The sequence below is a fragment of the Electrophorus electricus genome, chromosome 9 (genome assembly GCF_041902795.1).
Source record: "Electrophorus electricus isolate QZ-2024a chromosome 9, ASM4190279v1, whole genome shotgun sequence".
Classification (NCBI taxonomy): Eukaryota; Metazoa; Chordata; class Actinopteri; order Gymnotiformes; family Gymnotidae; genus Electrophorus; species Electrophorus electricus.
Window position 1 is genome coordinate 14831654 of NC_137505.1, and position 15920 is coordinate 14847573.

Sequence of the window (15920 nt, forward strand, 5' to 3'; positions counted from 1 at the left end):
CGCAGATCCACTTTGACAGTTTCAAACTACAAGTTTCATTTAAATTATAGAAATATCTGTAACTCTATTGTGCAATGTTACTTCTGCTTTGATGAAAATTTCATTATTATTTTTATTTTTTTTTTTTACAGTATGTTGATCATCACTTTAGTAGGCTAGCTAACTCAGCTAGACAATTTATCCAGTAGCTTGGAAGTTTCTACAATTTGAGTACTGCTCCTGGTATTTTGAATATGCCAATTTTAATACCTAAATATTTTCTTGAAGGGATATTAATACATTACACATTGTATTTTCTTGTTTGTTACTTTGAGGAATGGGAGAATCATGTATCTGGTAATATGGACATCTGGGGTATATTTTAGTCACTTTGACGGTGAGCAGAACCTGAAGTGACACATATGTCGTTATGTGTAATTTGGCAAGTCGTACAGTAGTGACCACCTGCAGCAAATGAAGGGAAGAAAAACAGTAACTATCAAATCTAACTGCAGTTTCTGTTTTTAATTTTTCAGTTGTTACGCAATATTTTTAACGATAGAAAAAATGAGTAGATAATGACCGTGTTTGTTTGTTTTTATTAATGATCGAGGCAGAAAACTAAACAAATTCCTTTGTCTACGATAACGTCCTTTGCGATTATGCCTTTCTTGATCTATCACAGTATGTGATATGTAGTACTATTTGGACAAGTAAGGGCGAAGTGGTTTAAAAATGACCACATAACTGGTCAAAGGGCAAAGAGGCAAAGGCTACAGACCTCCTCTAAGTTCAGCCCACAGTAGCTGCACTAATGGCCAAACACGTGGTTGAGAGCTTCAGTGTGCAGGTCTAAAGAAGTGAAGTGATTACGCTGAGCTCGGTGAAAGTGTATGAAATGAATGACTGTAGTCCCAGATATTACAACCAGGAGACTCAATATTAAGAGTATTTTCCCTGAAAATACACATTTTTGAAACCATACCTACTGATGTAAGAACTATTGACGTACGTTCGCTATATTCCTCACCTAAAACAGAACTATGGACACCGCGGACCACAGACTATCTCCAGGTGCCTCTGAAGGATGGCGCCATTTACCAGCCCCTCCCCCACCTCATCTGACACGCGACCATTATGCTAGTTCCGATGACGTTTTGAAAATTAACGAATTAAAGTATTTTTTGAACGTTTGGACTTTTCATACAAGATGGTATGTATTTAGCTAACCTAGCTAGCTAGGCCAGCCAACAGTCCACAATGATGAAGAATTCTGTAACACCCGATTTAGTGACACCCGTTCAGTCCGACGGGGAACAAATATTGAAACGTCCACATCGAAAAGACAAAGCGAATTGTGCTGATAAAGATGCTGAAACTGCCCAAGAAGAGAAGGCCTGTGAGAAGGCATGTTGGTGCGACTTTAAAAGTCTGCATCTTCCACGACTAAATAAACTCTCTGAGGATATTTGGAAGTGAAGGCGCTGTTAAAAAAGAATGTGATCGTCAAAAACAAACAGGACAGTGGGTGATCCATCCTCTGAGTCCCATAAGGTACAGCTAGGCGTTAACTATGCTAAGCAGCTACCAGATAGGCTTGCCAGTAATGGCAGACTTCAGCTACTAGCTAGCCAGCTTGGGTTATGGCATAGCTAACGTTTACTTCCTATTAATTAATAACCAGATTATAAGTAGCCATTAAAAATAAACAAATAGCCTTTAAAAACAAATGTTACTTAACGAGTGCTTTATTGCTAACATAGGTTAACAGTCTAACACCGATTACAATATTGCTCATGTTGGCTTGCTAGCGTTATAGCTACCAGCTGCAAAAACGCCCATCCAGGACTTTATATCTTCTAGGCACTTAAAAATGTAAGGGTGGGGTGGTCGGTGTCTAGGGACATATATCATGTCATCTCATATTGGTGAAATGAGATATATTTACTCACACCTACCTGTGGCCAGCAGAAGCATATAGGTTAAAGATTACAGAGTTGAACTGGCAACCTTCTGATTACTAGAGTACATTCACCACTGAGCTACCACTGGCCAATCTTCTTAATGATGCCACAAACAGTTCACCATGTCCTTGTATTTTGGCCATATCTCCTATTGACTTTACTTCCATTCATGTCTCATTACATATATGTAACAGACTTCCAATGCAAGTCAATAAGCCAAGCCGTCCTGAGCATGCATAGGGCCTACACAACTAAACAGTTCCTACACAGTTCATCCAGTGTGAAAAGCCACTGTAGTGCAAAGTTGGAACATAAATATCCATTGCCAAATACTTGTCTGTAAATAAGAGCTTGGTAATTCTGTTGAATTTAATTTTCACTCTCTTCTCAGGCACTACTATGTCCTGTTTATGGTCCTGTTGACATTTGTGAGCCTTGTGACAGTTCCACTGGAGATGGCATTCGCTGCAGAAGCATTTAGCTCCATTAGTGACTGGTTAATGACTGGTTGGCCTTTAATTTATTTTCTGACATCCTGTTTATAATTGATGTTGGCCTTAATTTTCGGACAGGCATTCTCACAGAGGACAGTGAGGTAAGTAACTTTCACCTCTTCAGTCTTCTTGCAAAATAAATATTCTGTCAATAGTTGGCACTGATATCTTCTAGTAGTTATTTTAAATAATATTATGCTAAAAGATTATTTGAAAATGATAACTGATGTCGTAAAATAGAGGAAAACTAATACTAATATACTAATATGCCTGGAAATTGGTTGCATTTGTATTTGCTTTAATCTGAAGACATTTATATATATTTCATAAATTGATAAGAATCAAATTTAAAAACAAATTCTCCACGTTATGGTGGACCAAAGTAATGTTCTCATTTTGTAATTTTAAATAAAACGGACGTCTTTAGTTTAATTTAGACTGTGACCCATATTACTAGACGATCAGTGTAAATGAGATGCATGCTGAGAATTCCAGTCAGATGAATGACAGGCAATCAGATGCATTTTACTTTTATTTTTGTGAGGGGAAGTACTGTGTAGTGAAATTTGGGGGATCTGGGTAGCCCCTTCATGCTACTGCCATCTGCAAACACTAAATGAAAAGGTCAACATGTTTCACTGTGTTGAGCTCTATTTCCATCCCACTGGCACAGGTTAATCTTGATTACATCTATTTGTCACACTTTTCCAGGATTGCAGGCTTTTTACTAAAAGCTTTTTTATGGAGTTAAATCAGTGTCACCAGAACCTGAACCAAAAATCATGGTTCTTGAAAGGAATGTGAAATGTGGTGTTATTGAAAATTGTACTTGCAAAATTTTAGATATTTGGAATTTAAGTTTTGAAATTTTAGTTTAAAAAATTTAGGTAGCCAAATTGCTGTTAAAAATAATTCAGGTACACACAAAAAAACCCCAACAAAAAAAACAGTTAAGAAAATAATTTTAAAAACCTGAATTGAAGACATGAAGGTAAAATTTTCATTAACCTACCTGAGTGACTCCTGTGTCGAGAAATGACTGAATTTTCTCAATGATGCAGTTTTCAACCTGTGGGGACCTGGCAAGGGGATGTGAAATAGCATTTTGTGACTCAAACACTCAACACATATGAAAATATTTAAACATTAATTGGGAGATAGTAAATGCATCAACTGGAATGATAGTTACCCCAAGGTTGTGTAACTTGTATGTTGGGAGTAATCCATGAATTTTCTAGTGAGACCCAAAGAGCTTGACTTGGGGAGACATCTCCTCCACGAAGAGCTGTCTGCTAGGCATGTTGGGGGGGAAAATGAAGAAGACACCCATACGTCCCAGTGATTTGAAATGGCAGACACACAATATACTGAAACAGTAAATTGGAAATATTTGTTTTAAAACGGTTGTATAAGGCTATGAACCTGTTTGTATATTCTATAAATGCTTCTCCAGTGTTGAACTAGATACGTATTCCATGCAGCATCTGTAGTAATTGCAGTATTGCAGATATTGCAGGTCTTAAGTTTATTGAAGTTTAAGTTTATTGGCTCTTACAAGTCCAGCTTGCAGACATTTTTTTAAGCTAATTTGCTTGAAATATATACATTTTCATCTCTCTGTAGATCGTTATCCTTGACCTGAAAGCAATAAGGAATGAATACCTCAAGACCTGGTTTATACCAGACATTCTGTCTGCGTTCTCCATTGACTTGGTCATTGCTCTAGTGGTAAGAATAAGGAGTATTTATTTTCCTTAACATCTCACAACTGCTGAGCGTTGTATATAGTAAATGTTACAATAGTACATTAGTGCAAATAAACGTTAATACAATAAAAATTAACAAGAATGTTTTTATGTGCCACAGTCAGAAGCTTGGAAGAATTTACCATGGAGCCACTTTGCCACCTTTTGGTTTAAGAAAAATGTTTACTTCCCTCATGAATAGCTTTAAACAGTTTTTTTCTCTGGTTCCTAAGGCTTTTGTATAGTGCTGTCAGAGCTGGTCGGCCTTCTGTGCACACAACGCAAGTTGTAATTTTGTTGAGTAGGGCTCCAAAAATTACACAGGGGCCCTGTCTCCCCCTCATGTCAAAGCAGGAGTCAGTATTTAAAATTCAGTGAGAGAATAAAGCAGAACTGTAGAACTGGCAATGTATCTCTCGTTCTCTCGCTCTCACTAACCTAGCTTGGCTGGGCATCTCTCGATCTGACTGTGTCCTGTTTGCTTATCAGCCACTTCCATGGCTGATCTAGGACTCTGTGTGTGTGTGTGTGTGTGTGTGTGTGTGTGTGTGAAATGTACAATGAGTTTCCATGTACAAATCTTTAACTCTCCTCAGGATGTATTTTTCCATGGTAGCAACACAGCTGAAATACTAAGTGGAAAGATGATAAAGGTGCTGATGTTTGCCAGAGTATTAAGTCTGATTCGTGTACTGCGTATGTCAAGGCTGGTGAGATTTTTTCGTTATTTGCAGCGGGTGAGTCACACTCGTCTTTTCTTCTATTTGTTAGCATGAAACACCATTCAACCAATCAATTACATTACATGATTATGAAAAGTCAGTCAGTTTTTACTTCAATCTCTTACTTAGTGAAAATGTCCTAATAATAATGTAGAGATTAAGATCCTGGAGGATTTAGTTAGCATTTATTGCTGATTCTTAGTGCAGTTTAAATCAGACCCAGTGTTAAACGTTTTATTCGTTTAATGTTATCACGTGTCTTATATCTCTGGTCTCTTTACAGGATTGGGATAAAAATCTTCAATTTTTTTTCAGAATTGTATTTTTATTCATACTGATGGTTTTGCTATGTCACTGGAATGGCTGTATTCAGTACTTCATTCCAATGCTACAAGGATTTCCATCAGACTGCTGGACTGTAAAAGAGAACGTTGTGGTGAGCTTCCACTTCTGAACTGTGAGCTATAAAATTTGTATTCAGTAATGAAAGAGTCACCTCTTCTTGACTGGGAATGGAGGAATACATGTTTTTCCTGTTTAGGACAGGATCTAAGAGGTTGTGTGTGCAAATTTTGTATGAAAAATGATCTTTTATACTTTAGAGAATGGTACATTTGCGGAAAAATACTTATTTAGCATGTTTCGAGCTGTATCTCACATGGTCAAGATTTCCTATGGATCCAATGACCCACCCACAGGTATGTCAGCATCACAAACTCAGTTTTCTGTTTGACTGGGCTGATTTTGAGTATCAATCATAGATCATTTGTAATTTAGAGACCCAACATCAGTTTTTTGTGTTTGCTAACAAGCCCTTAGAAAACTAGTTTGTTAGCTACTAAATGCAGTATTGTGCACAGAGCTGACTTCTGCTGTTTTTAGAGGAAGATACTCGTGTCTACCTTGTACCAGCTGCTCCAAAGTGTACTTGTATAAAGACTTAACAGATAGAGAATGAATGTTAGAACTTTATTTCTTTTTTTTCTTTTTCTCCAGATGAGCTGGAGATGTGGGTTGTCATGACTAGTATGTTGTCTGGAATTGTTATGCATATTATGATATTTTCCAGTGTGCTAACAATGATGATTGACACCGATGGATCAGAAACCACTTTCAAGAAAAAGGTACTTCTGTATCTACAACATCCAAAAAAAAGTTGAATTACATAGCAATTTTAATTTCATAAAATTACTTTTACCCAATTTCATCATTCTGGTTCTTTGTAAGACCCAGCAATTAGAAAGATGCGATGATGTGTGAATGGTTGTGACATTAGATGAAGCAGAAATCTGAGCTTTCTGCATTATTCTACATTATTCTCCTGGCCCAATTGAAGTCAACAAAAAACAAACAAACAAAAAAACTATTATTGTAAGGAGTCATGTGCTTTCTTGGCATTTAGCTCAAGCTGAAGTCAACTCCAGCAGTAGGAAGCACCATTGTATTGTGTCCTGAGTTTTTACAGTTATATCAGATTTAACACATTGACAAATATAAGCCATGCCTTGTGTGCTACCTTTTAGATGAAACATATAGAAGACTACATGACCTATAAAAGGCTTCCTAGAGAACTGCGCACTCGTATCAGGGAATATTACCGGGCACGCTACAAAGGAAGATGGGTCCATGAGAATTCCCTCAGTTTGGTGTCAAAATCTTTGAAAGAGGTGTTTATTAGCGTTGACTGGAAATTAATTTTGGAAAACTGACAATGATCAATTTCTTTTTTGATATTATTCCTTATAAATAAAAAAGAAACCAGTGTTTTCTTTCTATTTCATAGGAAACTCTGACAGTGTTATGTGCACACTTGCTGAAGAATGTGCCCATGTTTCAGAAGTGTGATACAAATTTAATCAGTGCCATTGTTTTAAAACTGCAACATGAAGTGTTCCTAGAGGGAGACATCGTCATTCGCCAAAATGCTCCTGGTGATCGTATGTTCTTCATTGAGCATGGACAGGTCATTGTGGAGACACAATCTTTTCAGAAGGAGCTGCATGATGGGGACTATTTTGGAGGTTAGTTATCACAAGAAAGCCATATTACACTCTGAGATTCACTGGAAGACGATAAGATTCACAGAAGCTCTCTGGTGTTATTTAAGACAGATGATGGCGTTCTGTTAACCTTTGAACTGGATTGTCCTTTCATACAGAGGTTGCCATCCTGACCAGAGGAAAGCAACTAGCCACAGTTCGCGCTCTGTCGACCTGCCGCCTGTTCTCCTTATCAGCAGACGACTTTCATCAGGTCCTGCAGGAGTTCCATCATACCGTGATGGACATGGAGAGTCTAGCTCAACAGCACTACGAGGATTTGAAGAGTAAGTGCAAATATAGTTAATGCAAATATAATTAATAAAGCATGAATATGCAAATATGTCCAGATTTGAGGCTCTCCATACAATAACAGACGTCTATATAATATTGACGTCTTTAAACATACATACATAGACAGATCCGTTCTACAAGTAGGTTTTATTCTACACGTGGCTTCACTCCGCCTCCCTCGCTGCACCTCCACACAAGCAGTTTGACGCGCGAACATTAAAGTGCCTCTGAAAAAAAACGACTTGTGGAAAATTAACGCCTATATTGAATTTTTGAATTTTTCAGTTCCTCTAGACAGCTAAGCCAGCAACGATTCATAGTCATGAGTAATTGTGCATCATCTTAATTAGTGGCACCTATCCACTCTGGTAGTAAACCTACACTGAATGTCTCACATCAAAAAGAAGCTGCGGGCTCGGACGACAAAGACATTGAAACTGGTCGTAAAGAGAACCCAGATTGTAACTGTGTTGGTCTGTGTAGCTTGAAAAGACTGCTTTCTCCACAGCGGAACAAACTCTGCATATACCTGAAAGTGAAGGTGCAAGCAAAAACAAACAGGACAGTGGCTGATGCTTCCTCTGAGTAGTAGAAGGTAACGTCTTACGTAACGACTACGATAGGTAGCGTCATAACGTAACGGCTACGTTAGCTAGCTCGCGGGCTAAATAGCTAGATTGGCTAGCTAGCGTTAGCTGGCTAACTGGCCACTTGGCATAGCAAGTACGATAGCTAGTTAACTCCAGATCTGTCAGTAGTAAGTAGTTTAGTGACTATTAATTTATAACTACAACAGTTTATGGTTAATCAATTACCATTATTAAAGGAAGGATAATGTACGGTTAGTCACTGTTACCTATGTTGGCTAGATACTGTTAAAGTGTGCAGTCTTTGGTCAAACCGCCCTACTAGCCAGCAAGCTATGAGATCCTGTTGTTGGTAACGTTAAGCAGCTAACTAGTTACTACTGCTAACAGGTTTAACTGGGTTAACTGCGTTACTGATTTTACGTAATATTAGCGTGAGTCCCATTACATAGACTCCCATTACATAGACTAATACACCATTGGGACCGCACAGCTGACCAAATACAACTGAAATGTATCTAAACAGTTCATTCAACATGAAATACACGTTTGAGTGCAGAGCCAGACTAAAAAAATGCAATTTTCCAAATTCATTTGAAGATCACTATAAGCAAGTGATTGGTAATTGTGTTCTAATTTTTCCACTCTCTTCAACCCACAGGCACAACTGTCGTGTTTACGGTGCTGTTGATATTTGTGAGTATTGTATCAATTCCACTGTAGACGGGATTCTCTGAAGAAGTATTTAGCTCATTTAGTGACGGCTGGTTGAGCTTTAACATCTTGTTTATAATGGATGTTGACCTTCATTTTCGAATCTGCATTTTCACAGAGGACATAGAGGTAAATAACTCTCTCCTCTAGTCTTCTTGCAAGGCTGACAAAACATATGTTGTAAGTGTTTTTAAATAGTCATTAATATGACTTCTATTATCTTATTTCTATAAAATATAGGGAAAAACAATACTCACATGCCTGAAAGTACATGTAGAATTTACATGAACAGCAAACTCTTCAGATCAAGTGTATAAATTACCTGCTCTATCTGTACTACATGAAGGATTAGAAAATAAGAATATAAAAAATAATATCTGAAATTAATTTAAAACGTTGACACAAGCAGCAATGAAAGGTTCCAAGCATGACTCAAAGCCAATTTTGCATCCCTCCACCGCATGTATTTATGTACATTCATGATGAGGCTGCATGGAGGTGAGAGAGCAAGATGAGCAGGAGAAGACCTGAAAAAACAGGGTTTGCAGGAGGTGGTAAAAACCCTGTAGGCTTTTAGCTTCTTCAGCCCCATGTTTTAAATTCACCCACTGCAAAGCCTCTTCAAGATCCTTCCCTATCGTACTTACGTGGGGTGGCCATCAGTGAGGGAAAAATGATAGATTTACTGACCGAGATTAGCTAGAAGTGCAAGAGAATGAAACTGAAACCGAAAATAAACACAAAACAAAACCACATGGCGAAATTTCCATAGGATCTGAAGAAAGCGGAGTGGCACTGTGAGAACTTTGGGAACTACGACCCCAGAGGGGGAAACTGTTGGTAATATCCTGAGGTTGGAGTATTCTATTTTTTATTTTTTATTTTTATTTTTGTCTTTGGCAAATACATACCAGATATCTCGATCTGTTCAACAGTTTTTCTTGATGGAACGACTAAGTGGCTATAATTCCTACATGAAAACCTCACAGTCTGCATTTTAACTTAACTGTTGTTTAAATTAAAATCCATCATGCTTAAGCACAAGCAAAACCTTTAAGTACACCAGAAAATGTAGTAAAACACACTTAACAGACATGAAAAATATTATGAAAACATGAAAAAGTGTGCATAATTGATAAATACTAAGGCCATTTAATAAAAAGAAAGGTTAATATCTTTTACAGGCATTAACCAATAGGTTTGTGACTTCTTTCTGTGGTAGACTGTCTGAAGGCGCATGTACTGTGAATTTCCCGTTTCCTAAAGGAGATGTCTGGGTTTTTGAAGGCCTAAACAGTTGCATTATGTTCCATGATCCATGGTTGACAAGAGAAAAGGGAGGACTCAGACAACATGTATGTAATGATCGTTTACTGACTCACCTGCATGATCAATAAAAAAAAACAAAAAACAAAAAAACATTTGTGTACAATGTGTGGAACGGATCCCTTCATATGCACACGGCTATTTGCATATTTGCATACACTTGTGTATGCCCTGGGTTACAGCTTCCTCCTTTCTGACTGCAAACGGTGAACTGAATATACTATATGGCTAAGTGCTAGAAACTTGTGCTATATAATATGTAATATAATATATATGTAATATAATAAGTGCTAGAAACATTTCCAAATATGAATTTGTTTAGTATTCACATTCTTTACAAATTTCTCTACAACAACTACATGGAATAAATATAAAATATTTTATGAGTTTTCTAAGAGAGCCCTTCACAGTAGCAGAAAATTAATTTTTATGAAATACCATGTGCTTACACCAAATGATAGATACATATATGCGTGCTTAGGTTACGAATCCTGAAGGACATTTCAACTATAGGTTTTTAATGTTTTGGTCCCAGAAATAATCTTTTCCTGCATTGTTCATCTTGCAACTCAGATTTGTGTCACAAGAGGTCAACCTTCAGCCTGGCTGCCCCTGTATCACAGACTTATTCAAACATCATTGAAGGGTTGCAACAGGCCTTTTGCTACATCCAAGTGCACTTTATTTTGAAGCTGCAATAGCTTGTATCAAACCTTTTTTGTACTTGGACTGATTTGTGGGCATACTACAGCACCATGTTATACTGGGATTGCAGGGTCCAGTTCCTGGGATAACAGGGATCCTAAAGTTTTCTAACCTTCTAAAACCTTCCTTAGCATCACAGGCCTTATGTGTATTGCTAAAAACAACTCCCTTTGGGTGTAAAGTACAGCTGTGCAAGGTCCTCCAATAAAATGTCAAAGAAGCACTTTTTCTTATTTGTATGGTCCAAAATGAAAATAGCATTCACGTTGAATCTGGAAAAAGCTCTATAAAATTGTGTATACACATAATCTTACTGTAACGAAGGACGGACGCAGGAACGAGCCGAGTGCGACACAGTGACATTTATTTACACCGAACCGAGAACGTAGCACTCAGGCACACCGAGAAACAATAACAATTAGACTAGACCTTAAATACACACAGTATCGAAAACGAGAAACAAATGTGAGACACGGGGAGGGCGTGGCTACACGAACGAACACACACACAAACACACACACACGGAGACGTCTGGGAGGAGGGGCCGTGGAGTGACACCTAAACTATAAAAATAAATATGTCCAATGTAATTTACTTTTAGTTGTCATACTGAAGAAAAAAAAATCACTTGTTGCTAAGAGATAGTAGAAGCACAGTAATCCGCTACCTGTAAAAATAAATGAACGTTACAACTCTGGCTTTGAATACATTCTTATGGATTCTATTTACAGTGTGGTTATACAATAAAATAAGTTGTACATTAAAATAATTGTAATTATTTACAGGCGCACACGTTTGCCAGAGCGCAAGACTAATTGCGTCTTAAAGTAACAATGCTTATAGATGTTTTTCAGATCTGCAGCAGGCCCGGCTCACCACTCGCAGCACAAAGCAGAAGGTGCAGCTCCTGGGAGCCCTGCTTGAGTGTGTTTCAGCCCGCTGCCCTGCATTCGAAGAGGACTATGAACAGGTCCAGCTAAATGGCCCCCTCAGCCATTCAGAACACATCAGAACCTCACGCAGTACCCTGCAGGAACTGCACACGGCCACCTTTGTTTTCTCACCGTGCTGCTGTTGAAGTCCAGGAGCAAATCCTCCTCTGATGTTCTCCTGTGCTGTCCTCCACAGGATGCTCATGAGTTCCTGATGCTCTGCTTACTGCAGCTGAAAGAGGAGGGAGAGAGACTCAGGGCCTCTTTCTTCTCTTACATCTGCCCTGTGGCAAACTTTGAGTTTCATATCAAGTCTGTGCTCACGTGCACCAGGTAATTAGGTATCACTGTTGCATATCTCCTTTGTGTTAATGGACTGGTCTTAACCAGTCTTAACGTGTTTGTTTAAAGTACATTTTCTCAGCGAGAGTAGGTGCTTTCTCCGGACATCTCTGTTTAAAGTATTCATGAAAGTTTCATAACATACATAACTTAAATATGAACATTTAAAATGCTCACAAGTTCAGCTTGTATTCATCACATAGCTTTCAAATCTCAGAGTGTGTGTGAGTTTGGGAAAACATAACAGACATGGACTGAGCATTCTAAATGTTTTCTGCTCTGATGCTTCACATTAGATAAGATGTTATCTACTTGTAAAACTGAGCATATTAGCATGTGATAACTCACACTGTATAAGGGATGCAGGAGATTATTTCTGTGCAAATGTTGTAACATTTCTTATTTTGTGAAAGCTGTGGAAAGCAGAGCTGCAGAGTGGATGTCTACAACCACCTCTCTGTAAATCTGAGCCCTGCTACGACCGACAGCCTACACACTTACTTTAAGGTCGGTCATCTCACACACCCTCTTTGGATAAGGCTTCATTACCCTGTTGTAAAGGAGAGAATACAGTTATGACATGCTACCATTTTGATTTTATCACTCTCAATGAAAGGGTCTCTTTCTTTTTTCAGCCAACACTACTGGAGCGTTTTTGTGAGTGTGAAGCAGGCTGCGAGGCAACTGAAGAAGTGGAGTTTTTCACACTGCCACGGTGAGTCTCGTCTGACGTAGATGACCTTAAAGAATGAGTTTTAAACCAGTCCAACACACACACCCTCCTCCACTCACACACACTTCCAGTCCTTAAGTCACTTTTCCTCTTGGAACAGTATTTTCGTCCTCCACCTTAAGCGGTTTGACATGCTGGGCCAAAAGCTCTCAGACGTGATGGACGTCCCGTCCGAGCTGGATCTCTCTGCCCTTCCTGGGGTGGCTTCTCTCAGGCAGCAGTCGAGGTGAGCTCGTACCATCAACCTGTGCCCACATACTTCTCTGTCCACCCATTCCCATTTAGCTACAAAATGCTGACTGAATGGCTTTGTGGTTTGTCCTCAGTGGAGCAGCGGGAACCCAGGACAAACCTCAAGAAAACTCCAGTCCGCAGCCAGGTAGAGTTGTGCCATTTTCTTACAGTGGAGTGATAATACGGCTGTGTATAAGTATCTGCCATAATGACTAAGTTCTTTTAACCCATCAGTAGTAAATGAGAGAGGAGAAGGACAGGGAGCTAGAGGACAGCAAGTAAGCCTACCGGTGAGGAGAGAGAGAGACCAAAAAGAAGAGAGATACAAGCTGAGAGAGACACAGAGACAGAATGAGAGAGAATGAAAGAGGCCTGTTAATACAGAAATGGCGTTCGATCCGTGATGCGTTTTCAGTTAATCGTATGAAAAAAAAAAGATGTATTTGTTTGTTGCAGGAATGTGCACCCACTGGCACCTACAGACTCCTGGCGGTGGTTTCTCATTTAGGTGACAGCATGGACCATGGTGAGTAATCTGACATTATTTATACACGTGCAGTAGAAACTATTAAATGACTAAGGACCACCGACTACTCCGACAGGCCACTATATCAGTGACACAGCTGAGGGAGAAGGACAGAGCTGGTTGTCATTCAGTGACTTAAAAGTATCAAGAAGCACTGAGCCAGCCATCCTGAAGAGCAGGACAAAAACAGCCTACCTGATTTTCTACGTGCACAGGTAGAATCTCACCTTTCAGACTTGGGAATGTAGGTACCTCAGTCTAGGAGCACTCTAACAGAAACAAGTTTTACAAGCTTATATCTGTAGGGAGTAAATTAGCCTTTACTGTGCCCTGGGACTGCAGGTCTCTTGTGCATGACAGGTGAGTGAGGCCTACTCCCAGCACCGGTTGGCAGGTGCTAACCTTCTTTCTCAGTCCTTTCACCCTTCCCTCTCTGCAAAAGAATTAAAAAAAATTTAACCCATTAAAATGAGCCATTTTTTATTCTCCACAAAATAGTAAATGCCCCCTCTGGCGTTCTTGTTAAAACACTTTTTCCATATTTTTAACCCATAGATGTATAACATGAATAATACTGTACTTGTCAAGTCAACATATTTAGATGAGGTGTCCTAGTGTCAGTTATTGTCTTCTAATCGCTATTGGAGATGTACAAGTCCCCATTCTTTATCCCCAACATTGTTCATACTAAAAGATTAATTTCTTTTCCAAGTAGCACATGGCAGTGATTAAACACCTATTTACATGGACGTCACTTCCATCGCCACATATGAGAACACTACCAGGGTGCTTCACTGACGGAGGAAGAGCTTCAGTCCTTTTTGAGAAATAACCAACTTGTATTTTAATTTGCAGATGTTAGGAGTGAACCAGCATCTGTCTATAGTTCTTTTAATTGTGAGCACACATATTTAAACCCTTGTTTTGTTGTTGTTTGTCAGTGTTTGACCCCATGTATGCTGCTTTGTTGTGTTTTAAGACTGCCTGTTATGTTCTAAGTAGTGTTAATGCTTAATGTTCTTCGTGTTTGGTTTTGTCTTGTTCTGTATGATAATAAACGTCTGTGGCATCTGAACCACAGCTCATCTTTGCATCCGGCTTCACGTCACAGGAACACCGACCGTTGAAGGTTGCCTCGAGCCAAGGGAAAGAAGAAAAAGGGGAAACCCAACCCATGCAGGAGAATCCTCCATACTTGTGGGAACACTCCCTGTCATCACATCGGGGGAGAGTATCTCTGGAGGATTTTGGGGGGGCCCTGGTGGTGGTCCAGGATCAGATGCTGCAGAGTCCTGCCTACCTTCACTGGATTACCGGGACCCGTACGATTACGACTACCAATATCCAGGGTCAGACTCTGCAGGGTCCTACTCTCCCCCCACGGACTACCAGGAGGACTGTGAGGATTACAGCAGGAGTGAGGAGTATGTTGACGTCGGCCTCAGGTCGGACACCGAATCCGACCGCTCTGAGGATCCATCAGTGGAGGTGGAGGAGGCCCGCCATGAGGATCCTTCCTGTGGTTTATAGACCGGGTCAGAGGACTCTGAGAGCAACGAGCCTCCGATGTTAGTGCTTAATGTTCTTCGTGTTTGGTTTCATTTTGTTTTGTGTGTTAATAAACATCTGTCTCATGTGAACCACGGCTCGTCTTTGCATCCTGCCTTGTCTCCCACGTCACAGAACAGCAATTCATCTACACTTCTCACAGATAAAACTATCGCTAACGGCGAAGAATAAACATGTTGCAAAAAAGCAGTAAGAGCTAGTATGCAGAAACAGTGGTGTTAGCGTGAAACAGTTTCAAAAACAGGAGTATCCTTATGAAGGAAGGAGGTCCTTATGAACCTCTGTATTTTGACAGCAAGTATTGACCATGTGCCATTAAAACCATGCCAGGTATGGTATTAATCCACAAAATAGCACATCAAATCTAATTATTTGGCTAGTACAGGGTTATGCAATGTTCCCTCAACTCAGCAAAATGCAACAGCTTGAATTACTTAACTGATTAATAATAATAAAAAATCTTTCCTGACTATAAAAATATAGCTGACCCATTAGAAAGATTAACCATCCAGTGAGTGTGTATCCTGGCATGTTAAGGTAAAAGGCATCTCCGACTGGAATACATTTAAGCGGTTTCGGGCGCCATCTGGTGGCGACTTGGAGTCCTTATCACGCTCTCATTTCTTTTGTATGGCGGGACAAGTGTTTTGTTATCCTACCTATCGAGCAGTCCTACCTAGATTTAATGCACTTATGTACATTAGTATTAGTCCAGGCTTCTGGTGTTTATTTTGGATGCATATATTATAATTAGGCTACTGTGGACATTTGTATTTTGTATCGCTACAGCACCTGTACTTCACACAAGTGTAGTAATCGGATCTAGAAAGTTGCCAGCCCTGTTAAAATATTAGATTTATAGTATAATAGTTGAATTAAACAGACAAAGTATTAATCACAATCATTTGCATGATGATTAATCTTGAACCAAAAATCTCACCGGGAGCTGTAGTTCTCTTTCCAGACACAAACCCAATAAAACTGTGCTTGATCATTTCTTATTGATAGCCACCGA

General features: G+C 39.3%; 2 protein-coding genes and 1 pseudogene across 4 annotated transcripts; all 3 read left to right on the forward strand.

The window, feature by feature from the left end:
* Window positions 1-1239: 1239 nt before the first annotated feature.
* LOC145659224 (potassium/sodium hyperpolarization-activated cyclic nucleotide-gated channel 1-like) lies at window positions 1240-5117 on the forward strand (annotated as a pseudogene).
* Window positions 5118-5218: 101 nt separating this feature from the next.
* Window positions 5219-7251, forward strand: LOC113569276 (potassium/sodium hyperpolarization-activated cyclic nucleotide-gated channel 2-like). The gene is made up of 6 exons (XM_035522734.2): window positions 5219-5340; window positions 5509-5602; window positions 5901-6028; window positions 6428-6571; window positions 6688-6925; window positions 7063-7251. Exons 1-6 carry the CDS (start codon window positions 5242-5244, stop codon window positions 7248-7250), a joined length of 891 nt encoding a protein of 296 aa, XP_035378627.2. The 5' UTR covers window positions 5219-5241; the 3' UTR covers window position 7251.
* Window positions 7252-13269: 6018 nt separating this feature from the next.
* LOC145659196 (uncharacterized) lies at window positions 13270-14976 on the forward strand. 3 transcript variants are annotated; one of them, XM_081720343.1, is made up of 2 exons: window positions 13270-13336; window positions 14448-14976. In XM_081720343.1, exons 1-2 carry the CDS (start codon window positions 13327-13329, stop codon window positions 14864-14866), a joined length of 429 nt encoding a protein of 142 aa, XP_081576469.1. In that variant the 5' UTR covers window positions 13270-13326; the 3' UTR covers window positions 14867-14976. The 3 variants fall into 3 exon arrangements, 2 of the variants coding, with proteins under 2 accessions (XP_081576469.1, XP_081576468.1); XM_081720342.1 differs by having other exon boundaries at window positions 13307-13336; window positions 14418-14976; XR_014125189.1 differs by lacking the exon at window positions 13270-13336 and adding an exon at window positions 13413-13551 and having other exon boundaries at window positions 14418-14976.
* The last annotated feature ends 944 nt before the right edge of the window (window positions 14977-15920 follow it).

Excerpts from the sequence above, each read along its gene's own strand:
- LOC113569276 (XM_035522734.2), top strand. The coding sequence starts at position 5,242 with ATGGTTTTGCTATGTCACTGGAATGGCTGTATTCAGTACTTCATTCCA. Across the intron at positions 5,603-5,900 it reads ATCCAATGACCCACCCACAG|ATGAGCTGGAGATGTGGGTT; the intron begins GTATGTCAGCAT and ends CTTTTTCTCCAG. Across the intron at positions 6,926-7,062 it reads TGATGGGGACTATTTTGGAG|AGGTTGCCATCCTGACCAGA; the intron begins GTTAGTTATCAC and ends CCTTTCATACAG.